Source organism: Oxyura jamaicensis, chromosome 13 (genome assembly GCF_011077185.1).
Source record: "Oxyura jamaicensis isolate SHBP4307 breed ruddy duck chromosome 13, BPBGC_Ojam_1.0, whole genome shotgun sequence".
Lineage (NCBI taxonomy): Eukaryota > Metazoa > Chordata > Aves > Anseriformes > Anatidae > Oxyura > Oxyura jamaicensis.
This window is the reverse complement of record NC_048905.1, coordinates 18,160,201-18,186,559: the sequence shown is the minus strand read 5'-3', so window position 1 is coordinate 18,186,559 and position 26,359 is coordinate 18,160,201. Positions and strand designations below refer to the sequence as shown.

Genomic DNA, 26,359 nt, shown 5'->3' with positions numbered 1-26,359 from the left:
CTGCCCCGCGGTGCAATGGCACGAAGGTAACGCACCACGTCCCACGGACCTCCCTCCTGGGCAGATGGGTGCTGCTCAAGAACTGCCCCTTCTTTTATTAGCACAAGTGAAACATTTATTTAGGACAAATTAGGACGCCTGGAAGGCGGCTCACTCTGCCTGCGAGTCAGATCTAAAAGATCCACGCTAATGAGATGCAAAACCCAATTAAGCCATGCCATTGCAGGTTTCCCATTTAATTTTAAAGGGTTACTAATACACGGATACAAATATCTGCTGTGAGGAGATTTTATCCTAGTCAGCTCTCTACTGCTACGTGGAAAACACTGCCCACAGGCTGCAAGTTGTCAAGAAAAACTACTTCCCTCTAGACAATGGTCTGGGAAACCTTGCACAGGGCAGAAGACCCTCAGAAGGCTGGGGAACCCACCAAGGCTGCCACTCCCCATGAACCGGACATGAAGGGATGTCGCACTGGATGAGATGCGACACCGCAGCCTGTTGGGAGCCCACCAGGAGCAGATGAGAGCCCGGGGCTAGCAGTGTCCTCACGGCAGGGCAAAAGTGATTTTATTCCTGCCATTCTCCCCACTCACATCATTGACTGGGGCAGGGATTCACTGCTGGTTCACCATAAGCTGCCAGTTCGCTGGCTGCCTGTGGCTTGCACGGTGCCATCCCTTACCAGTCACTCGTTTTGGGTTCTCTGCTGGCGTTGTTACTGGCCTGACGAACAGCACAAGAACCTGAGACAGTAAAACAGCTCTGTCGTATTTTTCTGGGCAAGCACACAGGAGCGCCGAGCCAACAGAAGCGCCCAGGCCGGGGGATGCCTGTGCCGCAGGATGGGCAAACATCCCGGAGCTCCGGGGTGCTCCGCTGGGCACCAGGAGGGCTCCCCAGCACAGCTCCCAGCTGCGCTGCAAGCACAGACACAACCAGGAGTCAACGCACCACCGAACAGAGACAGCACCCTAGATCACTGAAATACACGACCGTGGGGGAACTTGAGGAGCCAGCTACAGTGGGGTGGAAATTGTACAGGCAGAGAGCCCAGCAGGGCTTGCTAGCGTTGGCTTAGTCCTGACCCTACCCGTGGTCTTCTGCTGTCCCTGCATGGTGCTGTCCAGCCAGTGCAGCTCGCCATTTCAGGCTCTCTACCACACAATTCAAGCCAGCCATCCCTGCGGACCAGCGCTTTTCACTCAGTCCCCAGCGCGCTTGGATTTGAGCACAAGACCCTTCCAAGCACCAGGCCTCCTCCCCGTGTGCCCCTCTCAGGGCCCAGGGCTGAGCAGGAGGTTAGCCTGCAGCTCCCGGCGGTGCTCGGTAGTAGCAGCCCTAAGAAGCAGGAGCAGTCCCTCCGGATGGAAATGACCGAGCATAATCCTCCCAGGTAGATGAATAAGCTCTTCAACTCGTTGCTGAGCTCTGGATCAGGAAAGGTCAGGGATTTATTTGCAGTAGTTGTATCCAGAAATAATATCTGATTAAATATCCAAAGTGCCTTTATTCATCCTTAAATTTAACTTTTAATGAGCATCATAAAAGCTTGATTTCCCCTCTCACAGAAGCAGCTTCTCTTTATCTCATTCATTTACCCAATGATTCAGCACCGCACCAGCACAGATCAGAGGCAGATTTGTATCCGCTGTGCTCCCCATCCTCATGCTCGCTCCGCTCACCCCAGCAGCAAAACCATGGGCAGCGCCGCGCTTCCAGGTGTGGACAGCAGGGACAGGACCCCCCAGCCCACGCTCAGCCAGATTTAAACCCTTGTGGAGCTGCCTCCTGCCATCCGCTGCAGCCAGGGAACGGAAGAGGGAAGGCAGCAGCGAAGAGCAAACTCTCAGATCTGCCACAGAAAAGCATGGCCAAGCTCCACTCCTCACAACAGGCAGCCCCTGTTCCCCTCCTGTATATTTAAAGCTGCTTTTCAGTCGTGGGAGGCAGTGGATTCACAGCGGCTTTTCTCAGCAGAGGCAGTATTTCACTCTGTTCACGCACCCAAAGACGCTGTAGGGGCAAAGCCTACAGCCCTTCCTCCTGCGGTTTCTCTGCCCCAGAGGCTCCCATTCCCCAGGGGACAGATGCCAAGCCCAGCTTCCAGCCCGAGATGCACACCACGGGCTGCTCGCACAAGAGCAGCATTGCAGCGCTCAGCTGAGAGGCGGCACTCACACTGCACCCGAGCAGAAACCTTTAACATCGCAAAGGTGATGCAGTGTGCCACAGCTGTTGCACGCGCACACGTACTGATCCGACCTTCATGGGGCATCACAATTCTGGAGCTACTGAGCTGGTCTCATCCTGTTCTATTTTTGCCTGCGAGATTATTTCTATTTAATCCATTAATTCTTCTACTTTACGCTGATGTGGCATATCAGAGCATCGGTAAGGGGGCGAGAAGACAACCAGCTCTGTTTAGCCTCAGGGAACCTCGCTGACTCCAGATGCGTACGCATCGGTCACGGCAACGCACGGTCAGCATGAGCTCTTCCGCACCCCCCACGCCACACTCACGGGACTCGAGGCCTGCAAGGAACTTGTGAGAATAAAGACAGCCTTTGATGGGGTCCTGAGCTGGACGGGCAACCAAGTGGATGTGAAACAAGGAGGGGAAAATGGTGGGGATCAGAAGGGAAAGGAGTTCTGTTGCGCTTTGCCATGCAATGTGCACCAACGGCCTGGAGGATCTGTTTCCACAGAGCAGAGCAAGTCCTCTTGGTGTGCGAAGCAGTGCATCTAAATTCATCCAGCCCTAGCGGTTCACTGATACCTGCTCCCCCCAGCACTCTGCACTGCTTCCTCCCAGCTCCCAAAGAAGATTAAGATAAATCACCCGGCAGGCTGACGGCCATCTGGCCACACAGCAGGATGTAAAATCCAAAAGCTCTGTACAATTAGACAGTGGCCAGAAAGCAGACCTCGCTATAGTGCGCTGAATCTCTTTCAGCCCACCACAAGTACGAGCAGGAAGCAGAGTTATATAGGTTTTCAGGGTCAGGAATTGCATCCGGACTCCATTCAATCATTACACTCATTTCAAGTCCTTATAGGAAGCTCCTGTATCAAGGGCTCTGTGGCACGAAGCCAGCCTCCGAATCTGAAGTGCAGCTCACGAGGCAAGCAGCTCACTACAGACATGGTTTTAATGAGTGCTAAAGCAGAGTCAGATGTCTGAACACACCAGCAGCAGCCCAGTGAGAGGTGTATGTGAAAATAATTGCCACCAGACTGCGTAGGAGCACGGCTACGTAAGCAGCCTTCATTTTGGGGTCCCAGCACACCCGCAAAGCGGGGCTGGTGGGCAGCGTCTCCCCAGCACAAAATGGGGATCACTCGCATTTTTAAGACGAAAATCAACAAGGAAAAGACACTGAAACACAAGCAACTTTGCCACAGCCTCCTCAGCTGATTAAATCTCATCTTCGTACTCATCTGGTGAAGAGGAGTGGGGAGAAACTTGGCACTTGGGCCTTTGTCAAAGTCTCGCTGCCCTTTGCCAAAGGCTGATAGGCTCCGAAGCACGGCACAGCAGTGGCATGGCTGCACCCCCCCCAACGCGGTGAACAGACAGCTCCCCAAAGCTGCACAGCACGCCCAGCGCCGGGCCCGGAGCTGGCACGGGAGGCACCGGGGGAGGCTGCCCCAGCCCGGGACAAACGGGATTTCCCCTTAGAGCCACCAGCCTCCAGCACGCCCAGCCGGCAGGGCCAGCAATGCAACGCGACCACGCCGGCCCAAGGATGCCCCACGGGGCCACCCGGCTGGGCACAGGGCACGGGGTCCTCCTGCTGATGGCAGTGCCACCAGCTCAGCACCCCGCGGGGTGCCAGTGCCCCTCCAGCACAAGCACCCGTCTCACACTGACCCAGGAAAACCACCTCCATGCCCGCAGCGGCCACAGCAGCCAGCCCTTACCTAAGGAAACCCTAAGCAGGCATTTAGGAGCCCCCACACGGGATCCGCTGCAAGCTTGGCGGCTGAAAACCGGGATAAGGCAACACAATGACCCTGGGAAAGCCACGCACGCATCCGACTCGAGCTGTTCCCATTTATCCAAGAGCCGCCAGTACCCTGCAGGATGACTCCAGCCTAAGTCACAGCCCCACGAGGATTGCTGGCTGACAGCACGTAAGATGGAAAGGTCACAGTCTGACAAGCACTTCTTTCAGAAGCAGCAATTGCTCCAGTGATCCTTCCTCCCCGCCCCCAACCCAAATGTTTTCCCTGCTTTTGCATCACCCCTCAATGAAGTTTAGAAAATTGTTATTTTAAACAGCTTCGGAGCCAAACCGGCACACGCTGTCCTGGCACAGCCAGGGGCCGGGCACAGGGAACACACAGAGCGGTGACAATTAATGGCCAGACCAGGACAGAGCTGAGTGAGTCCTGTTCTCTGTCCCTAAAAAACTTGTTTTGGTCCTCTGTAAAATGGAGAGAACGCTGAGCTGTTCCACGCAGGCTTCGTGTCCGGCTAGGGCAGGGTCTGTGCTGCCCGTCCCAGGCTGAGCCCGGCGTGTAACTGCCAGGACCACTGGGGTGCCCAGCACCACGAGGACAACGTGGGAGACCACCGTGGAGGGGGGAAACCACATCGCAGAGAGCAGAAACGAGGAAGAGACTGCTTCATGCAAGGGCTGAAAATGGGCCAAGGAAAATTACCTGCAAATTATGCCTATTATTGTGAGAAAAAATGCTTCTACTCAAGATGAAAATGCCCTGTCAGGCAGCACAAAAGTGGGCTATTTACCGGCCATCAGCGCGGGCCGAGCTCCTGCATGACCGGTGACCTGGGGACGGAGGGAAGGATGGGCTCCGAGCAGCGCAGGTACGGCAGCTCAGGGAAACGGCCCAGCTACGGGTTTTGAACCAAAGGGCACGAGAGCTGGGACTCGGTGCCACTGCTCCTCTGAGAAGAGAACCAAGTGTTTTCTCGACTCAAGTCTTTGACTGGCTGAACTACGATCAAAACAGCCCGTCTTTTCAAGGGGTTGGTGGTGGTGATCCTGACTCGGTGGAACCTCTGTAGTCCTTGCATTGTGTTCCAGGTCCCCCTTGGAAAAAGCAAGTTTGTTCTCCAAGTTTGTATGCCGCCCCAGCTCCGTGCCCATCCCCAGCTGGGTGGCTCTCTCCTGGGGCCACCCTGCAGTCCCCAAGCCCACCCCTGTCACCCCATCCCCCCCCCATCCCGGTGTCAGCCCAGCCTCCCCGCCGGGGCTGCAAGCTGCACGGCACAGACATTGCTCAGGGGCCCTGCTTAGAAAGGGATACTTACTGCCTTCGCTCTGGTTGTCCTTGTTCGAGTTGTAGACCTGGAAAACACAAGAAGAAAGCCTTATGAGACCTGGCTCCAGCTGGGACGGGACCGCTGACGCACGCCGTGTCCCCCGCTGGTGGCAGCTTTTGGAGCACCTGCCCCGGCCCCACCAGCGAGGTCCCAGGGCCAGCACAGGCTTGGACAGCCGGCTGCCCCAGCCTGGGGCTGAGCTAAAACAACTTCTCAGAAAGAGGGAATGCAAATGGGGTGGGCTAGGTGGGAATGGAAACTAAACGGGCTTGAAAAGCGGAGATGGGCACTCCTCACCTCCTTGTTCTCAAACACACCAAGGCTACAAAGCTTGGAGCAAAGCAGGCGGCTCCCTGCGTGTGGTGAGCACTGCAGCAACAGCTGGCAGGCGCTCCTCAGGCCAGGAGCAGGTTCCCCACTCATGCACTTAACAGTGAATAAACGAGGCAGGCAAAGAGCAAGGAGAAGGAATGTGAATTCAGGGGGGACGTGAAATGCAGCAGGATGAGTCCTCCTCAGAGGCAACGCTGCAACTTCGTCCCAGGCCTCTCCTGTCTCCAAATAGGGGTGCTTTTCCTCCTGCCCTGACCCCTGTTACAGCGTGGCTACTTTAGGTTAAAGCAGAGCTTCAGCGGGTTACAAGAAAAAGGGGGAAATGACAGCAGAAGGTTTTAATCAGTTTAAGCACTATTTAAGAACCTAGCATAATGAAAAGCTGTAAGGAGATCAGCCTTCAGATCCAAACAGGTTGCATTGCTCTAGCTCAATAGATGAAGATGTTAAAACAAAACAAAACAAAAAAGTCCTTCATCAACCCAGAGCTGAAACAAACACACACAGCACTCGGTCAGCATCACAACCTGGAGCCGAGCGTGGCAGCATCCACCAGAACAGGAAAAAAGCCTATGTGGGCCGCTAAACAAAGCCACGGGCGTGCACACCCTTCCTCTCCCGGGGAACAAAGCTGGGAGCCCCCTTCCACAGGGACCGAAGCTCAGGGAACTGATCTAATCACATGCTGCAGTCAGAAATAGCAGGCGGGGAAGGAAAGTTTCCACGGGAGATGTTGATAGCAACACGCCAGGCAGCAGTGACCACACATCGCCCCCGAGGGCAGCGGCAGGAGGAGAGCCCTTCATCCGCCGTCAGGCGGCTCCCGGCCCTTCGCACCGTGGGCACGAACCAACGCCAAGGCCAGGGGATGCACGAGCTGCTCCGGGTGCTCCCAGTGGGGCTGTCACGGCCGGGATGTGCCCCACGGCTCCAGCAGAAGCCTTCCTTGGAGCTCGACAAAAGCCCACAGCGTTCCTGCGCTGCCCTGCCTCAGCCCCACGAGGCGGCAGCTCCCGCTCCAGCTGCACGTGCCAGTCAGCACGGCAAGCTGAATGAGGAAACTCCGTCAGCCTTAAAGACACCTTTCTGTTCAGATATCTCCCACGGGTTTATTTTTACCCCTCGATGCCACGCAGCAGCCGGGGGGTGGCAGGCACTCACAGGCTCCACCACCCAGGGAGCGTCCCTGGAGCCACAAACCCTACAGATCGGCTTGAACCCAGGCACAGACCGACCCCACTCTGCTAGATCCCCTCCTCCTGCGACGTTTCCCGAGGAGCACCTTCCCTCTCCCGCTCCCAGGGGCCCAGCTACGCGGCGGAGGACGAAGTGGAGAGTTTGTTTGCAGGAGAAAAGTGCACGTCGTCCCACCTCTGGAAACTGGGGGATGGATCAGCAGCAAACACAGCCAGTCAGCAAGTGAGCTTTCCTCCAGGAACGGCTTTTGTATCAAATAAAAATAAGTGAAAAGAGGGAAGGAAATACACAGCAGGCTCCTCCGCCAGCAGCGCAGCCTCGCAGCCCTGGCCACGAAGTCAGCTTTCTCCAGTAATGCTTCTCCCCAGCTCCACTTCCACCCCCGAGGACCTGCTGAAGGAGCAGGCAGAGCTCGGCTATCTCCAGCTCACCAGAGCGCACGGCCCTCCCTCGGGACCCCGCTGGCCCTTGGAGCCCTGCCCCGTGCCCAGGCTGCCCGCAGCAGCCCACACCTACAGCTGCGCGCAGCGACGGGCGGCTGGGATCCCACAGCTTCGCCTGCCGGCTGCGGCAGGTCACTGTCCCCAAGGTCCCTGCTGTCACCATCCTGCTCTGCCCGGGGCTGCGGTCCCAGCCCAGCCACCTGCCCTTGCTGAGCGAGCACCAGCTCCTGTGCTTGGGACATCAAGTAATTTCCATTTGTCTGAGCCCACGCTGGTGTCAGCCCCCTGCTTCCCAGCACGGCTTTGTCGTCCGCTGTCCTTCTCCCGACGGCTTGCTCTGCTGCCCAGGCCCCAAGCACGGTCACACAGCTCCGAGTTACGGCACACAGTGCATCAGCCGCAGAAGAAAATGTGTCTGCCTGCAGATCCCTCCTTCCAATTCGGTTAAATGAAACCATAGAGATGTTGTTAATCATCAGAGGCTGTTCTTTAAAAAAAGAGAGAGGATGGACGAGGAAACGCAAGACACTTATGCCGTTAACTGCCAAGCATGCACACGGCATAAAGGAAAATTCACGCAGAGGTCAGCTGCACACCCATAAAACAAGGAGGTACCGTCGCCCTGCACCCATCTCGCTCAGGACAAACCTTTTAGCCACTGCCAGTGCGTTAATGCATTGACACCACACTACAGCACCGAAGTTGTAACCAAGCCCCAGTTCTGTAACGTCCTTTCCTTTTCCACAACGAACACTGTATTTTATAAAAGCTTTGGCTATGCCAAAAGGCATTTGCTCGGAGGCGAAGGGCCGATGCGCCGCGTATCGCGTGTGGGAATGCTTAGTTATAAAACTCACACGACTGGGGCTAGTGACTAACTTGGAGACAAATCCCTACCCCGCGGCGCTTCGCTCGCTTTAAAAGTCATTCTCTCGCTAATTATTCCCATTTGATCATATCTTCAGAGCCAAACTATCTTTACCAGGAAGCTTCAGAGGTGATGTTAATAGAAAAAATATTTATTAACCTAATACAGAATGTGCTTGAAGCCTTGAACTTAGTCTTCTGAATTCATACATTAAAAGGTCAAATATCCCGAACAAAATCAGATTGTATCTTTCTCAGTGGAAGCTTCTGCTCGCTTAATTTCAACGGAGTCGTGGCTACTTGGAGGCTTAAACAAGGCCTCCTTAAACAAGCCACCTTTCTGATCTAATTTTGAAAAGAACCGAATTCTCCAGTTTTTACAAGCCGGTCCTACAGAAAAGGCATGCAAAGAGCCAACAGCTAACAACTGACGGCCTGGAGGTTGTTTAGGGTGAAACTACATTGCGGGTAAAGAAAAGGAAAAAAGAAGTAAATGGGGTTTGGAAGGGGAACTAAGAACAGGGGATGTTGAGTAATTTTATGTCCATTTCCTCATTTCAGATTTCACACTGGTTTGGCCATGATGTCTATTAACCTCCATGATAAATTAACTATGCTTTCATACGGCAATTGCATGTTTGCACACATTCTTTCTGTAAAACAACTCAATTCCATCCACAAAATGGGCTTTTCCTTGAGATTCGAACTGCCCCAACCAAAGCTGTAACACTTGGAGGCTGCACAGCGTTCGGGCACAGTTCCACAAGTCTGTCAGGTTCCAACATTGGAGCAAGATTCTGCCTAAATGGCTGAAAACCAGGTGAAAGAATTGTCCTGCTTCTCAGAGGCGGGAGGTAGATGAAATCTATAGAAATCCTTAACCAACAGGAATGCCAGCTGTCCTGTTTTGCGGTCACAGACAGAGAGATCTCCACCTGAGAAGGAAACCATCATTTCAGTTACCCAGTCCATGTCCTGGCATGGAAGATGCCTCCTTACACTCCTCGTACTGGTGCTGGGACCTGCTCTTCAACCTAGACTTCGTATTTAGACTAAAACTTACTCTCAGAATTGGCCAGTCCTGCCAGATTTCCTTGGTCTCCCTGGAGGAGCGCAGTGTTTGTAAAGCCATGAGCAATAGAAGGAAATGCTGCAATGTTATGCAATTTCCTTGTGATTCATATTCAGAAATCCTCAAAACAACCATGAACGAGTTTTTCAACTTTGAGTTCAGAAGACGAAGAGGCCAAAAATGTATAAATAGAAATCATTATGTTCCCTCAGAATTGGTAGTCCAGCTGGCTTGCCAGCCACCCAAGGACAGATTTTGAAGACACGGACAGGAGAAACACAGACGTTTTTGGAACCTTGTAATAAATGATCGGGGGAAATAGCTGGAAAAAACAGCGTGCAGGCTGGGGTCCAGCTCGGATTTGCTCAGACAAGACCTAGGTCAAAGAACATGGCGCAGACATTAGGACGGCGCAGGGTGGTGCCTGCAGTCCCCCAAGCCACGAAGCAGTCGCTGCACCAGGGCTCGCTCAGCCCCGCAGTGGGAACCTGGTGCTGGGACCCCTGCCCACGCCTTTGTCCACCTGTTTGTTCAATGGCCCTGCAATAAAGCGCTCCGAAGATCTGCTTGGAAGTCTTTCCTCTGAGCCTCTCACTTGGACGCTAACGAAGCACCTGATCACTTTCCCCCAGGCCAGACCCTAAGGTCTTCGTCCTCTTCAGAGCATAATGGAAACTGAAGTGCATCGAGCTCAGCCCTAGAGAATTTATTCCTAATCCCTCACAAAGAGCTGAAAGCCTGGGAAGCAGCAACCATTGAGGAAAAGGCTCATGAAAATGCCTGGCCAAAAAAGCCTCTGGGATGTTGCACAGTGCTCAGGCGCTCTCAGGAATTGCCCAGAGAAGACCAACTCCAGCACTGCCCTAAAGCTGTGGTGGCACGCAGAACCCTCCTGTGACAAACTGGAGACACTGTAAGTTACAGGAGGTTTTACATGGAGATCCTGGGAAGCTCAAAATCATTTCAAGAGAGTAAAACCTCTGAGAATTACTGAGCACATATTCAGCTTAGAAGACAAGGCATTACTTTGTTTTTACTGTTATTGTTGCCAAATACTCCATTATTTCACAGCAACTCAAGAGAAAAATAAAGTGATAAAATCCCACTTTCAAGGCTAATTTTAGTATAATAAGGATGGCACATTGTCCCTGATTGCAAACAGCATGAGTTATCTACTCACGTCCTCAGACTGCTGTCGGACACAAGCAGTTTCATGGATTTGAGAAAGGCCAAGCTGTGGGGTTGTCCATTTCTTCTGGCCAGGCATGCTATTGCTCACTTTTATTCCCCCGTGCCTAGCATTGCATTTCTACCTCCTCTCCCCTGTACTGCTAAGAGCAGCCTTCACGAAGACGGGCAGTCCACGTTCTACTATCCTACCTCCCACAGCGGGCTCAGGATTGCCCAGAGCTGGGTCGGAGCCCCCAGGCTCCATTCATGGGACAGTTCGGGCATGCCTAGCGAGGGGAGGATCCCTCACACCCGACTCCTGCAATAGCAGGTAATGGGGGGAAAGGAAGGGAGAGAGAGAGAAAAAAGAAGGATTAGCACAGGCCCATGCCACGCCAGGCAGGATCCTCTGCACCTGACACCCGAGCGAGCTTGGCACACTGCAGAGGAGCGGCTATGTTGGGACACAGCCCAGCAGCAGGATGCCAGCAAAGCACAGAGCAGGAAGGCTCATGTACAAAAAAGCATATTTCCTTGTTAAAAGCAGGACACCTGGCAACCTTGATGAAATCAGCCCTTGTTCCTGGCTCTGCCTTATCAACCCTGTTCTATTTTTGTCCGAGAGCCAGGTTTTCATACTACAAGCAGGATTTTCAGAGCTAGACTACACTGTGTTGTGGCTAGAAATAACCTTCCTTGCTCTCTGAGCCAGAACGATATAGATAGGAGTCAGATCTCTCCCAGCCCACATTGCTGCAAACCTCCCTGCGGGGGGAAGGGAGGGAAAAAATACGCCTTGCTTCCAAAGCGAAAGACTTGGCAGGGCAGCAGAAACCTGCTGCGAAATGCTGGTTTATGTCATTCAAACGAGGGCTGTTCATTTGGAAGAGGGTGGCCTAGGGTCCCTGGCAGCTCCTTCCTTCCTTCCTTCCTTCCCTCCCAACCTACTGTTTGACGCTGAACTAATGCGCGGCAGTCGGAGCTACCGCCCCACCGCGCTTCCCTTCTCCCTCCCCCTGCCTTCTCCCAGCACAAACCTCAGCTCAGAGCTCACACCGATGCCTGAGTTTGATTAAAAGCGAAAAAAAAAAAAAAACCATCTATCAAAGTGAAGCATCTGGGGGCCTGAATCCACTACACGGGTCTTGCTCTTGTGTGTCTCCGCGCTGCACTAAGCGATGGTTCTAATTAAAAACAAGCCCACGTTTTATTACAAGTGCAGGCATTCCCAAGAGCCTCCAAAGCCGAAGCCGACCGGGCTCCCCGCCAGCCATCTGGACTGCTTAGCTCAGCTCGGTTATATAACCCGCCGTGTTTGTCACCTCAGGAAAAAATCACCTGGGTCAGCCAAGGAAAAAACTACCTGGGTCACACCGCCAGCCGTCCGTGTCTGCAGGTTTAAAGGAAATCGAGCAGCAGATAGCTTGGAAATTAAACAAACAAACAAAAAAAATAGGGTAGGTGGAAGCAACGGGGCGCAAAGCACGTTAGCCATACAGTAGCCTCCAGAACAATGTAAGTAAAGGTCAGCCGGTTTAGAAAAATACATTTCTGGAATAACTGAGGCGCTTGCAGCTTCGCAGCGTCTTTAAGCAAGTCCAGCGGGGCAGACATATTCAGATCGCTCAAGCGACTGATTAAAAGTGAAAATTTCTGCTAGTTTAACAGCTTCCCGTAAGTTTTCTAGGATGCTTGAGCAACAACTCGCACATCCTCCTCCGCCAGCTCTCTGTGCTGGAGCCCAGCCAGCTTCTCGCTCTCCCTCTCTCCTGCGAGCACACCCGCCCTTCCTCCTCCCAACCCATGAAGCAGGAGTCTGAGCACATCCAAACCAGCCTAATTTTAAATGACAGTGTCATCTTTGTTTTTAAAGTAACTGTAACACAGACGTGCCTCGCATTCCTGCCCTGTGAAAAGAGGCTCTTTGCTGCCCATTTGTTCCGAACGATGCTGGCGGGTTGATGCCACGACTGCAGCATCTTTGTGGCGGTGCCACTTCTAACCCTGGGCTCGTGCAGCCGCTGGAGCGCAAGGCTGGGCTGGCCGTGGGGCCAAGCATGCCTCAACACAGTGCTAGGGGGTCTGCCCGGGACAGCAAGGCCAGGACAGCTTGGGAGAGGGGCCCGGAGTACAGAAATGCGATGATTAAACTGTTCCCAGTTTTGAAGGGCAGGCTTTCTTCTGAGGCTGTGGCTAGAAGAAGGAGAAAGCCTCGGTCACAGACCATACTGGGACCGTAGCATGATGGTAGACCACTACTTAAAGAGGGCAAGGACCTTTAAAAGCAGACAGTAAAGAAAGTGGTTAATTTTACACCTGACTGTATAAAGAATCACCTTTTTTAATTTTTAATTTAGCATAGAAAAAAAAAAATACTCCAATGGTCCATTAAAACTGGCAGAGAAGTTTGTTCTACTAACATGGAGCTATTCTCTGAATTTCTAGATGATTCTTGAATCCTCTGCTCAAACACTCCTAAAGAGAGGTGATACGAGAGCAGAGAGAAAAGGAAGGAGAACATTTTCTCTTTGGCATTTCATTCCTACTGGGTGTTTTGTGCCTCCCCGCAGAGGTTGCCAGCAGCTGGGCAGATGCAGCCTAAGGGTGGGCAGCTGGGTTCAATCAAAGCAGCGTAACGAAATCACTCGATGCCACCACCCAGCAACCATTTCTGAAGCTCTCTCCCCTGTCCAGGCCCAGACTCATGAACAGGTTCACACACGTCAGCCGATCTGTCCCGTTCACACACACACACACACCACTTGTCGCCAGCACGCAGCAATTCAGGTTCGATTAGCCATCTTTCCCCAGGGACTCTGCAAACTCACATTACCTCCCACCACCGTGCTCACCTCCTGGCCTGAACCAAAACGAAAGAGAAACACATTGCGCTGCAGCAGACTCCGTGGGCATCCCGCACAAAACAAAGGTTTGTACAGGGTCCTGTGACCAAACCTTCGCTCACATCCCAGCCCTCCTGTCCCATACCCGCCGTGGGTATCAGCAGTGGCCAAAGCTTCCCCAGCAGAACCAACATCGCCAGCTGCCCCCAAAGGGGGACCGAAACCCAGCTCACGTCAAAGGACCAGCCATCCCACTCCCCAAGTAAAGCCAAACTTTTGTAGCCTATTTTCTGCAGTAAGACCACAGGGAGAAGTGCCACGGTGAAGCTGGCTACAGCAAAGAGTGCAATGAAGAAACGATGAGGCATTCATGCACAGAGATAACAAACAGAAACAGGAGCCACTGTTCTGCTCCTGGACTTCCCAACAACAGTGCTAGAAGAAGAGGTCACAAACTTTCCAGAAGTGGGTGTGATAGCAGCTTTTGTTTTATAAAGAAGTCTTTTATCTTTTTAAGATGATCTAGAATGTTTCTCTCGGTATTTTTCCTCTTCATGACCCAATCAGCTTTTTAAGGAAAGGACAAAAAACTGACACCTTGAAGCAGCAGTGATTCTGACTCAGAAAGCTATCAAACAATGAAGCAGCGTTTGTTGGAACCGTACCTAAAAGCCTGAAGTCAAGCCTTAAGACCTCACTGGCTTAAGTGCTTTAGAAACAAAATAAAAGCTTATAATCCTAATGTAAAGTTATTACCCATAGGCTTAAGACAGGTTACAAAACAGGAGAGGAAGAACAAGGGAGCTGTGGTCAAAGTACACGTGATACAAAAACTAACATGGAACGTGATAAATTATCACTGAGCTTGAAAGCTCAGGCTGATTCCCTGAGGATCCTTTTCTGCCACCCTGTCCCCAAAAAGGATAAAGGACAAAAGACAATCAGACTTTTTCTTGGCCAAAAACCTTTGTCGTGGGATGCAGAGAAGCCAAGCAGGCTGCCCACACATGGTCCACTTCCACTGAGATGCTGCTGCCAGAGGCACTTCAGATGCTCCCAGGCAGCGCGCGAGCACAGGCAGCCTTGGTTCAGGGAAAGTTCCCTGGGTTGTCTGGGTCGGGGGGCAGGTTAGAGGCAAAAAGAAAAAGTAAACAAAAGAAACGTAGAGATTGAAAGAGGGCATTGGGGAAAGATGTCCCATTCAGCAAAGACAGAGAGATGGAGAATCAGCAAGTGGAACGAGGCAGGTCACGGAAAATGGAACAGAAAGGATTTGCCATAAGCAAACAAACCCAGAGAGGCCGAGGCCATGAAAAAAGCTGCAAGATAAAACATATGCTAATAACCGTCCTTCTCTGGAAGGCCTGCAGAAACACACTTTTTTGTCAGACCAGCATGAAAAGGACTGCAAGGAAAAAAGCTGAAAAGATAAACGTGGACCAAACCCTTGAGCATCAAAGGAATAAACGTGATGCTCGCTCCCAACATCTCACCCACATACAAAGAGGCTCTCCCATGCGAAGAGAAAACAGCTGAAAACCACCACCTGTAGTCAAAGATACTCTGGATGAAGATTTTTCTTCCGTCTTTAATAATTAACTTCCTTCATTAACTACTAAGCTGAGGTGCAATTTATGCCCAGCACACTCGGAGAAAAACACCACTGATGTTTATCAGCAAGCAGAGTGATCAGTCCCCAAGTCCTGCCCGAGTCTGATGCAGCAGCAGCAGCAAATACAGCACCCTCGGTGGAAACGCCGGCCCCCAGCTCAGTCATGGACGGTTTTTCAAACACTGCTGGAAACAGACACGGAGCTAATGAGCACAGTACAAAAACTGACGGAGAAGAGGCAAGTGACCTCCAAGGAGTCGGAGATGAAATGAATTAAATTGATAGAGCAGATTTGCGGCTTCCAGTTCGTTATGGTGGAATACGAGAAGGTTGGGAATTCATGCGGTTGGTAGGTATCCAGCCGTCCCTCCGTGGTGTCTCGGGGGTTGCAACTGAAGTCCTTCAAGTTAATTTATTTTTTGAGTGAGCCAAAATGACAGGAATGCCGAGGTTGAAAGCACTGGATTGAGTTCAAAAGACATCATTTCCACTGGGAAATTAATCTCTCACCATTTTGCATAATTAGACAAGGAAAATGAAAAACAATTTCAGAAAGAATTCCCAGAAGCAATATCTGAGGTGGAGGCGGGAGAGGGTGCTGTGTATTGGGCAGGAATGCAAGGCTGGGCTTTGTTGTTACGCTGGGGTTTGCTATAAAAACACTACGTTACGTTTCCAGAGCAGAAGTGCCGAACAAGCCCCAATGCCGCCGAGCAGCTGTCGGACAGGGAGCGTGGCCGAGGGGCTGGGGCCAGGGGCAGGGCCGCTGCAGATGCTTCCCCCAGCGCCGTGCCGGCGGGCACATCCAACCACGGGACATCCCGGTGGGGTTGAACGCGGCTGCCCAGGAGCCTCGCTGCCCATTAGCAGTTATTTCCCTGCTGGTACTCCCACCAAACCAAACCAACCACCACCGCGGGCTGGCCCCATCGTGGCAGGCTGCCCGGCCCCCTGCCGCAGGCCTCCTGGCACAGCCTCGGCCCACGGCAGCCCAGGCCTGGGCCTCCAGGACACCCAGGGCCAGGAGATGGCAGCCATGGTCACCATGGCAACCCAAGCAGGCCTGCATGTGATGGAGGCGGCGAGGGGAAGGACCCTCGGTGCTGGGGGGGGGGGCAAGCAACAGCAGGCCGTGCGTGCTTTGAAGGTCTGAGCTCAGCCCGCTCTGCTCAGTGCAACCGAACGCCGCCTGCCCCCAAAACTATCGGCTGCTTCTCTCAGGGGAGCAGCAGAGGAAGGACAGAGCAACGGGAGAGGGACGAGTTTTTAATTTGGGGCTGCGCCAAGCTCCGGGGGCAGAACTGGGAAGCGATTGTTTTCCCCGCCCCACGCAGCGCGAACTGCCCTGCCCGAGTGCTGGGGTGCAGGACCAGGGCGACCCGTTCTGGGCACCCCCCGGCCCGCAGCCCCCCAGCCACATGGGCTGCCCTTGCTCTGGCGGGGGCACAAGTGCAATGAGCGGGCTGGTCTCAGCTTGCCATCTAGTGGAGGGCGCCCGCACGGCGTCCCCACACCCGTCCTGCTCCATTTTGTGGCATCCCCAGGCTTGCAGCACTGGAGGATGTTCGAAGAAAGGAGAGCCAGGGGACACCGAATGCCTGAGCGTTGACCTGGGCAAGGTGCAACACCACCGGGCCACCAAGCTTCCTGGGGCACCAGGGGGGCACAGCCACCAGGAAGCGGTCAGAAGCCCCATAGGGTGCCGCAGAAAGGGAAACAAGTCCTTCATGACCCCCCAGTGTGTCTGCTCACCCTGCTCTGCCACCGACTGCAAGCCCACAGCACCCGGCAGCATCAGACCCTGCCGAGGGAAGGCTGCGGGGGCTCATGTGGGATCACAGCTGAGACGTACCAACCTCACCTGCACCTTATTTCATCAGGCTACAAAGCCACAGGCACATCATAAACTCCAAGCGATGACCTGCAGCTACAGATGGGAGACAGGTTTCAGCTGAAGGTTGAAGTGTTTGGCCTGGGCTCAAATGCAGGAAGAGGAACTCTCAGGACAAGACAAATGACGTGGTGCTGAAGTGGTGACCAGGAGTGGGCACAGGGTGCTCCTTACCCAAGCAAAGGATTGGCACATCTACACGAAAGAGAGCTACTGGCAAAGGGCTGCCAGTGTCCACAGACCTTTGGCACCTAGGAAAGGCCTTAAGAGAGTTTAGAGTCTCTGCAATATCTCAAATGCCATTTAAGAGAGCCTTTGTGGATCTTGCCCTCTGGGCTTTCATTAATTCAGCAGTAACCACTTCTGAACTTCCTGAGTTCCCAGCGCTGACAAACAGCATTGCAACTCCAGCCGGGCCCAGCCCCTGTTTGGGAACATGACTGTGGCATCTCAGCACCCAGCAGAAAACACAGACACCACGGCTATTGCTCGACATGTCCCCACGGCTCAGCAGAGGCACGCAGCTCAACAGCCCTGCAGCGCGGTGTCCTCACACAAAGCAGCAAGCAGGACTGCACCTGGGAGAGCGGGGATCCAAGAGATGATTTTTGGACCCCAGAACAGCAAGGTCCTGGAACAGCCTTCCAGAATGGGAGCAAAAACCTTATTTGCTTTCTGAAGGATGGAGACTCATGGCATAAGGACTGAGTCAAGTGAGTGCCAAGAGGAACAGGGCCCTTCCACTGCAACGGGTCCAACTTTGGTCCCAGGACCAAACCCACCAGCCTCAGCAGTGCTGCCTTGCTATTGAGTTACCAGCCTTTAGCCTCCCAAGGCATGCAAGGGATCTGTACTTTGTGCCTGCCTTTGCAAGTGTAAAAAAGAACTTGCCTTTGCAAGTGTAAAAAAGAACTGAAGGTAAGGGGAGCAGAGAAGGAAAGAAGAAAGCCCTGTTTGTGTGTCTCCACTGCAGAGTGACTGCCAGCTCCCCGTGAGAGCACAAGACCTGAGCTGGAACCAGCTGCCGGTCCCCAGCTGATGGTGCCCTTGGTTTTACAGCACAAACAAAACCAACTCCTAGATGAAATGCTCGCTGCATTTTTATACACTTGCATTGCTTCAAAGAACCAAAAGCAAAACAGAACAAAGCAAGCAAAGGGCAGCACGATGCAAGCAGCAGAACAGCACTGCTCAGATCCCATCCACGTGTTATTTTCTCTGACAGGATCACAGGATGTTGCATTTGCCTTTTAACGCTATCTTTTCCATGACCAAGCAAGGCTATGGACAATGCATTTACCCGGCTCAAGAGGGATGTAATTTAACATGTTCTTATCCTCAATCCTCTGCTTACCCTTACATTGCTAGGCTGACTTCCCTGAAGAAGCATTTTTGTGTCCCAAACACTTCCAAAACCAGTACCCCACTTCTGCCTGCATGGACGTGAGAATGATTTCTGAGATTACGAACCTGCTTGGAAGGTAATAACAGGAACTGCTGACACCAGCATCAATTTTGGCTGGCATGCTCACTGCAGACTTGGCAAGCAAAGCCGCAACCTTACTAAAATGCTTATCTTGTTCGGTTCTTTGACAGAAAGCAAACAGCCTAATTTGCGTCTCTGTTAATCCTACAGCCTACCACAGTCACCAGTATGAGCCAACACCGCTTTTATTCTTGACTCAGTCCCCAGTCAAGTTTCAGAATCACTCCGGCCTACACCATATTCATTCGCAAACTGCATCACCAAAGGAAAAAACACACATAGGAACCTCATCCTGAATATCTTAATGTAAATGAATACAATTGTTCTGTTACGTAGTTAACATTTTCTCCTATTTCCAGCCTCTGTAACATAAAAGAAAACCCAAAGTCAACACAGGGTTTTCAGCCAAATTAATTGCAAGTGGTAAGAGTTAACAGACTGATGATAGCTATCTGGAGACTGCTCTGACTGTAAGATATATAATAAATCTCTTCAAGTTGTGACAAATGTCTTGGCTAATGTAGCCCACATTCTATGTTTAGATTTTACTAAAATGTAATACAACATTTGGTTTTAGTTTTTTAATTATAATTAAGAAACAAACTCCACTGCACTTTAATCTCTCCACAGCCTGAATTTGCACATGGAATTACTGTCTCCACCGTGCCAATCTTTCCCACACTCAATATTCAAATCAAAGGAAACCAGACATTCTTTCCAGTAGGGGTGTTTTTGGATACAAAATTATAGTCAAAGCATAGAATGGATGCTTCTAGGAGTCCAGACATCAAATCCTTGTCTCTTGCTCACGGAAATCTCTGCAGAGTACGTAACATCCCACACCCTCACGCTGCAAGATAAGGACTCAAACAAAACAGACCAACAGCTCCACTTCTGAGAGATCGAAGAGGGTAACTGAGGACAAGGAGCTACCTCGTCTGTCAACACACGCCATCTTCATCAGTAAAATGCCTCTTGCATCCATTTCCATACAGGCTTCATTCCCATGGCTCCCACACCACACCTGGAAGGCCAGGTTTAAGCGCCACTAGCACTGAAGAGCCATGAGGTATTGCATTAACGCGCAGTGTTAATGAGTAGCAACACTGCTTGACATGCTGGATGAGCAAGCTGCTCGAAGCTGATGGGCACGATAGGGAAGAATAGAAATGTGCAGGTGGCAGCATGAAGACCTCTGTTTTTTGAATGAGTTCACGTAATCAGATTCTGGAACAGGATCATCCAGGCAGTCCTGCATCTGTTTCTCCATAGCCCCTTTCGCATGTACAGCGCTTCACAAACGCTCAGAATCTCTGGCTGCACTTCTGCAACCCTATCCTACCAGACTGGCTCTGCTATTGTGCCAAACCCTGATAGCATCAGCAGGTCAAAATGCAACTGGATGACTGTACTCGTGCAGCTCCAGCTGGAGGTGGCCGAGTCTCGCATCCCTGCAACTACATTCTGCAGCGGAGGTGAGGCAGAGGGAACTAGGTGAGCAGGCTAAAAGAGGACAAGGCTTGATGCCAATTATGAGCAATTATGCACATTTTGTTTGTGAAAGAACAGAAAATACTATCCTGCCTCTGGGTGCCTGCCACCACAGATCCAAAGCAGGGGTTAATTTAGGAGGGGACAAGACAGTGTTTGCATGCTGGAGCAGGAGAGGGTGGCGTGCCTTGCACAGGAGTGAGTGCCTTCCCCCTGCAGCTGCCACAGGACAGGGACGCTCGAGTTAATAGCCAAGGCGGAGCAGGCTGGCTCTCCCAGGCAAGGCTGAATGATAGAAAAGGACAGCAGGGGTTGTCCTGGGCATGCACTCCATGTTCTGTCTCCTTTTTAGAAGGTATACATGTGCAATTTTGTCCTAGAAATGTTGTTTCCCTCAAGAGAGTGGCAGAGAGGTGTGATCACCACCAGCGGTAGGTCCAAGCTCCACAGCACACGTCCTGTTAGGAAGCGAGGTTTGTTCAGCGTGGAGAAGGGATTTATCCAGCTTTGTGGGGACCCGACAGCAGCCGCCTTACGAGGAAGGCATCAGAAGGACCGAGACAGGCTCCCCGGGGCAGCGCATGGCGGGAGGACAACAGACAGGAGGTGTAAACTGAAATTGCAGGCAGGGCATCAGGGGATGGTCAAGGAGCAGAGCTGGAGCCCCAGAGGACTGTGCCAAAGATCTTCCCCAGGAGTTTTCAGCTCGCAACTGGATAATGCCCGAGTAATCTGCTTACAGCAGGAGGCCTCCCAGGAGACACCTCCCAAGGTCTCCCATCCGACTTACCCAATGAGTCCCCGATTCCAAGCTAAGGCCCGACCGTAATCCACACCGAAACGCACCACTGGAGACACACGGCAGCACCCTCAGACACACAGCCGATGTCTGAACCGCTGCAGGTGTTTCAAGGCAAGCCCGGCACGTGCCTGCCAGCACTCACCAGTCAGCCCGTGTGTGTCCACGTGGGTTTAATGAACTCTTTTTTGGGACAAACCAAGGACCCTTCCGTGGATTGCGGGAAGGCTCTGGCTCAAATCAGCACCAGTCTGTGGCCGTGGGGCTGTGCTGGAATCTCTCCCAGCGATGAGGCAGCCTGCTCAGCTTTGGCATGGCAGAAGCAAGCGCAGCGACGAGGACGGTATCACTGAGAGCTGGGAACGGGCTACACTCCTCCTCTCACACTAAATCTGCAGTTCTCTGCAAGACCCAGAAACGCCTGCCAGACGAGTTGCAGGACTCAAAAATCCCTGGAAATCTACAGCGTATTTTCTTCCACTGCTCTTTTTGCCATGTTTTCCTTTTAGCACAGCACAGCAGCGTGTTTGTGCTGGCCAAGCCTACCCTCCTCCCTTCCACCACACCTTCAAGCAATCCAAGCACAGGAGATACAGTATTACCTCAAATATTTAACCAAAGGATTAAACTATTCTCTTGGCAGGAGGCGTGCGCTGCCCCACGGATACAGCTCTCGCGCCGGCTGGCAGGCGCTGCGTGACTGCTAGCTCCGCGGCAAGCAAGCTGCCCCGGGCTACAGAATGCTCTCCGTGCTCTTCTCCAATGCTTTCGCACTAATATCTGTGCTCACCGGCTCCCGGCCATCCATTGCCTCCATCCAAAGCCGTCGGTCCTCTTCCGAAAGTGCCTGCATGGTGATCACGCCAGGCCTGCGGAGAGAAAGGGAACACCGTGAATAAACTGCAGGATGGAAAATGAAGATGACCGAGACAGATTTTCCATGAGAGGGAGAGGGAAATATGATGACCCTCCTCACCGAGCCCCAGCAGCACGGAGCTGATGCCAGCCTTACCCTGCAGGGAAGTCCCTGCACGTCCTAACCAGGACCAAGAAAGGAGCAGAATGCATCCCCAACAATCGACACACATTTTCAGTGCTTTTAGAGCATAACAGCCACTCCATGATGCTAGAAAATGTTTCATTTGGTTTTCCCCCAGACAGTTCACCTGCATTTGAGCTCCACGTAAGGCGAGGAAGGCAACCGAGCCAGCAGGATGCCCCCACATCCCCTGGCGCACCATCACCCCAAGAACAGGCTTGCAGGGGGACCTTCTGCTGCATGAGGAATTTCAACGCTTTTATCCCCAAAACGCTCATACTGCTGTGACCGTGCCACGTCCCTGACTCTGCTGGTGCTCCCATGCTGGAGCCCCAAACCCCAGCTCTGTGATTATTTATTTTAATGAGAAGGGGAAAGGAGAGGCCTGAGAGCCTGCACGCCAAGCCGGGGGAGCCTGCGAACAAAACCAGCCCGGCGCTCGCCTCGGGGCCGGGACCACCTCTGCCACTTCCAAGCAACCTTGGTGTGCCCTCCCCACACAAGGAGCCAGAGCTGAATTATCTCGCCCTGTCCGCCGAGGTCACGGCTGACTTAACGCGGCCGTGTTTGTGCAGCTCCAGGAGCAGCGGGGGGTGTGTATGGCAGGATTGTGCCTCAGATGCCCACTGCCAGCGCCGCATTTGCGTGGCTTGCTCCCGGGCTGATGGTTCACGGCGTGTCACTTGGCTGCGAGCTGTGGGGCTTTCAGTCCCGAGCATCCCAGCCCACCCTGCTGCCAGCAAACCCAGCCCCAAACGGCCCAGCTAGACCCTCGCTAGCTGCCCGTGAAGCACCCTGGGGACCAGGCAGGGTCTCAGAGAGACGGCCGAGACGGCAAACCAGCTGGGTTTTGTGTTCTGTGTGTTTGGGCTGGTTCCTCTGCTCCCCCCAAGCTATTTTCAGAGGCATTAGCGCAGCACGGCTGCTATTTCTGCAGGAGGAGCGTGGACAGGAGCCCTGGCAACAGGGAGGACGCAGGCACGGCCGGCGAGCTGCACGCAGCCAGCACGACCAGGAGCAGCTATCGGGGCCGACCCCACAGCAGCACTTGGGAGGTTTCATCCATGGAAAGTGCTGCAGCAGAGAACTTCTGGGGCCGCAGTCTCCATCCCTGCAAGATGCAGCCGCCCCGGCCACGCAGCAGGAAGATGGCCAGGGCCCGGGGGCACCAGGCTGCCCCGGCACAGGGGGTCAGGCACCAAGCTGCCAACCACTAAATCCCAAAAAAATGGAAAGGCCTGGGAAGAGGGGGAATTTCCAACCTGCGCTTTCCAAAAGCGATTCAGCAGGAGGACAAGAGCAGCAACACCGCTCTGCAAAAGGTGTTCAGCCCCTGATAAGAGCTGATCCTCCTTCAGAAGAGACAGCATTCACAGGGGCAGCCATAGTGGTGGTTTTGGCCCCTTTTCTATTGCTTCTGTGGTCCGTACAGGCAAGGAGCAAAGAGTTAACGCTCCTCCCTCGCTGCGCTCCCTGACCAAGCAGTTCAGTTCGCTCGTGGCACCCAAAGGCAGCTCAGCACGGGGTCCCCAGCAGCAGCAGTGTGTTCAGGCTTGCAACAAGCCCAGGTCCAAGTAAACCAGACATAATGTATTTGATCTCCGCTAATCCCATTGGTGAGTCAGTCAATACTCACCAGCTTAGTGGTTTGGAAGTTTACTCATTTTGAAGGGAAGAGGAAACCACTTAACCATCGCCCCGTTTGAGGAAGAAAGCGTTCAGCATCCAGCGCTGACTATTTTCGACACGGGGAACAAAGCTCCTCTCTGCGCAGAGCCAGAGCGGCGCAGAGGAGCCGGCGGTACCCATGGAGGAGCAGCGGCGCTGGCGACGGGCTGAGAGCAGCTCCTCTCGGAGCAGCTCCTTCCCCACAGCAAGAGGTGGCAGCCAGGGCCACCGGGGTCTCAGCTGCACCCCCGGACGAGGCACGAGCCTGAGCTGGAGGCAGGCTGCTGCAGGTGGCAGAGGCAGCCCAGGCAGAAAGCCCTGGATGGGCTCTAGCTGAGACACAGGCGAAGGAAATACGGGGATTTCTGTCTCTCTGGCTGAGACATTGAAACAAAAGACATTTAAACCGTTCACTGGAGTAAACTTGACACTGGCCTCTCAGGAGTGACAAGACTCCAGAAAGACAATATGGGTATCTCCTGTGCCAGGTTCCCTCCTGCACAGGACAACGGGGTGATAACGTGGTGCTGTTTGCTCTGCCTTGGAGCAGATAACTCTTCGGGCTTCACTTCAAAGTCAAACTTATTTAGCAGCACGCGGGGAGGGGCTGTGAAACTGAATTAAAACGCCATTTACATTGCAAATAGCTCTGCATTTCCTCCCACAGTTCAGTGCCAGAGCCTCCATTGCAGCACGTTACTGCGCAGAACCATCGCCCTGGCCGTGACGCACCCAGAGCGCACCCCGCAGTTCATTATCGATCTGCCCCGTGCCCAGGGGCACCTCGTACTGGCTGGTCAGGGGTGCTGGCTGCAGCTGGAGCAGCATCCCGCTGAGCATCAGCTGAGCATCAGCACACTGCCGTCCTCAGCTCTGACCGCCTGCAGCCAGCCCCGTGCTCAGGGGGTTCCTTCCAGACCAGCCGTTTCCAAAGGTGCGCTCGCCAGATTCTGGGTATTTTATATCGAGATTCTGGGTATCTCGGCCACTCAGGGTAGTGTCTGAGACAGCAAAGGCCCTGCTCTGACTTCCTCTCCCAAAAGATAAACAGAACTTATCCATCTCCGTTAACACCGCGTATCTCTGAATTCTGGAGCTCTTCATTTCCCCTCCCAGCAGCCGCACAAGCTGGAGGAGCCCCCTCCGCCGGCGGGACTGCTCCCCCGAGGCAGACAGCAGGAATCCTTCATGGATGAAAATACACAAACACGAACTTTTGTGGCAAAGGAGATAACGAACCTGCTGACTCATTACTGGAAGCTGCATCAGACGTTTCAACCGCCGGGCACCACGAGGCCCTTTGCCTTCTTTTGGGATGCAAGGAGGGGACAGGGAAATTTTGTGACCAGTTTCTAAACTGAGTAAAGCAGGAGCATGAGACCGGAGTAGAACACAGTAAACATTTTGCAAGAAAGTATATTTTCGATATGCTACAATCTAAAAGCTACAAATATTTTTCCATACGGGACCACACAGGAAATTTGAATTTTCTCAATATCTCTGCTTTTGAGAAAAACAGCCCGTGTTTAAGGAGCTATGACTAAGCGCGCAGAGAAAATGAGAAAGTCCCATAGCCTTTTCTTCTTCCAGAAACACAAACAAATAATGAAAGCAATAGAAACAGATAACAACTTTCAGCTCCTGCAGCAGCTTATCACACCAAGACAATCAAAAACGGCTGAAAGAAAAAGCCCAAGCAGGGATTAATAACGGGGCCTGGAGGGCCGAGCACAACGCCGGGACCAGAAGTTTCCAGCCCCGGTCTGTGCGGAGCAATGTGCCCACGGGCAGCAGCCAGGTGTGGGCCCACAACGAAGCGTGGAAGGAGATGAGAGAAGCAGTAAGGAAGGGGGCTCTGCTCCTGAACTCAGGTCCCCCTGGGCTGGTTACAAGACGAGGCTTCCCCTCCCGGGATGCGCTCTCCCCATGACGGCGGAGGAAGGCTCACGGCACAGCTGCCGTGGGCGCTCTGCCGCAGGGGCACGGGGCTGCCGGGAGCGGTGGGGGAGCCCCCTGCGAAGGGCTTTGTTGGAAAGGTCACTGGAAACGCGACACCGGCAGGGAACAAGTACAGGTTGTATTATTGCACGTGCTGTGCAAAGCGCCGCTGCCAGCCGCCGGCCTCTGCAAAGCCAGCCTGGCGCGGGGAGGCGTCGGGAGAGCCCGCCGGGCTGCGGGCAGGGCCGGGCACGGAGAAACACGCGGACCCAGGCAGCGTGTGCCCAGAGCAGGGCCAACACACCTACCTAGCGAAAACCATCTGCTCGGTGGAAATGCTTGCAGCAGGTGCCTCGCAGCTCACCCAGCACGGTGCCAACCATTACGCAGCCCTACGAGCACGATGCCAGCCGCTCCGGGGGCACACCGGAGGAACCCGGAGCGATGGCACAACGAGCAGTTTACGGCCCTATGAATGACTAAGAGACCAAAACCCCAAAATGCTGAATGCCTCCTGTTCCCATAAGCACCAACTGGTATTAGAAGCACTTAGCTTCTGGCCCTGAGCAGTGACCTAGATTATCCTAAATTGCACAGCCTTTGTCATCTGCCAGATCAGCTGCTCCTCCTCCTCCGGCTTATTTGGCAAGACACCGGCTGTCATCCCTGTTCACCTTGTTTATAAAACTGATTTAATGCGCAGAGACTACACCTAAGTTTAGTTAGGAAAAGGGCATTAGCAGTAAACCAGGCTACCCATCGCACTGGGAAGTATTTCAGCCAGACACTACAACTCCATTCCGGGGCCAGTTCTGCTGTAGCGGTAGCTGATGTTTTCAGAACAGAGCACTGAAACGCTCCTAACTTCCCACAGAGAAAATCAGAGCTATGTGCAAACGCAGTGTTAGGGATTCCTTAGCCTTTCCCCCACATACCTCTGTCACAGATTTGCAGTCTTCGGTATTGGGAATTTTGGAGCCTGCTCCCTGTCAGACAACAGGGAAAGGAAGCAGTGCTGCAGTGACAGACCAGGCTCAAGACCTTCAGTTCTGGAGCGTTGAATCATCTTGGGAGGAGACAAGAGCACGTTCCTCGCCCCAGGAGACTTCCCCCCATAGCTTCCCTGGGTGTTATTTAAAATGGCCCGAGCCTGCACGCGGCCCGGCATGCCTACCAGCCTCCCAAAATGCACCGCTGACAAGAGCCCGCTTCGTGCT

The 26,359-nt window shown here is 53.2% G+C and overlaps 1 protein-coding gene across 4 annotated transcripts in view; it reads right to left on the bottom strand.

The window, feature by feature from the left end:
- Positions 1-26,359, bottom strand: part of ARHGAP26 (Rho GTPase activating protein 26) — a 126,262-nt gene that overhangs the window by 69,740 nt on the left and 30,163 nt on the right. For all 4 annotated transcript variants that reach the window (XM_035338668.1, XM_035338670.1, XM_035338666.1 and 1 more), the window contains exons 11-12: positions 21,288-21,366; positions 5,282-5,318 (exon numbers count right to left, since the gene is read on the bottom strand). In XM_035338668.1, the coding sequence (XP_035194559.1) occupies positions 5,282-5,318; positions 21,288-21,366 (116 nt within the window). The remainder of the gene's footprint in view (positions 1-5,281; positions 5,319-21,287; positions 21,367-26,359) is intronic.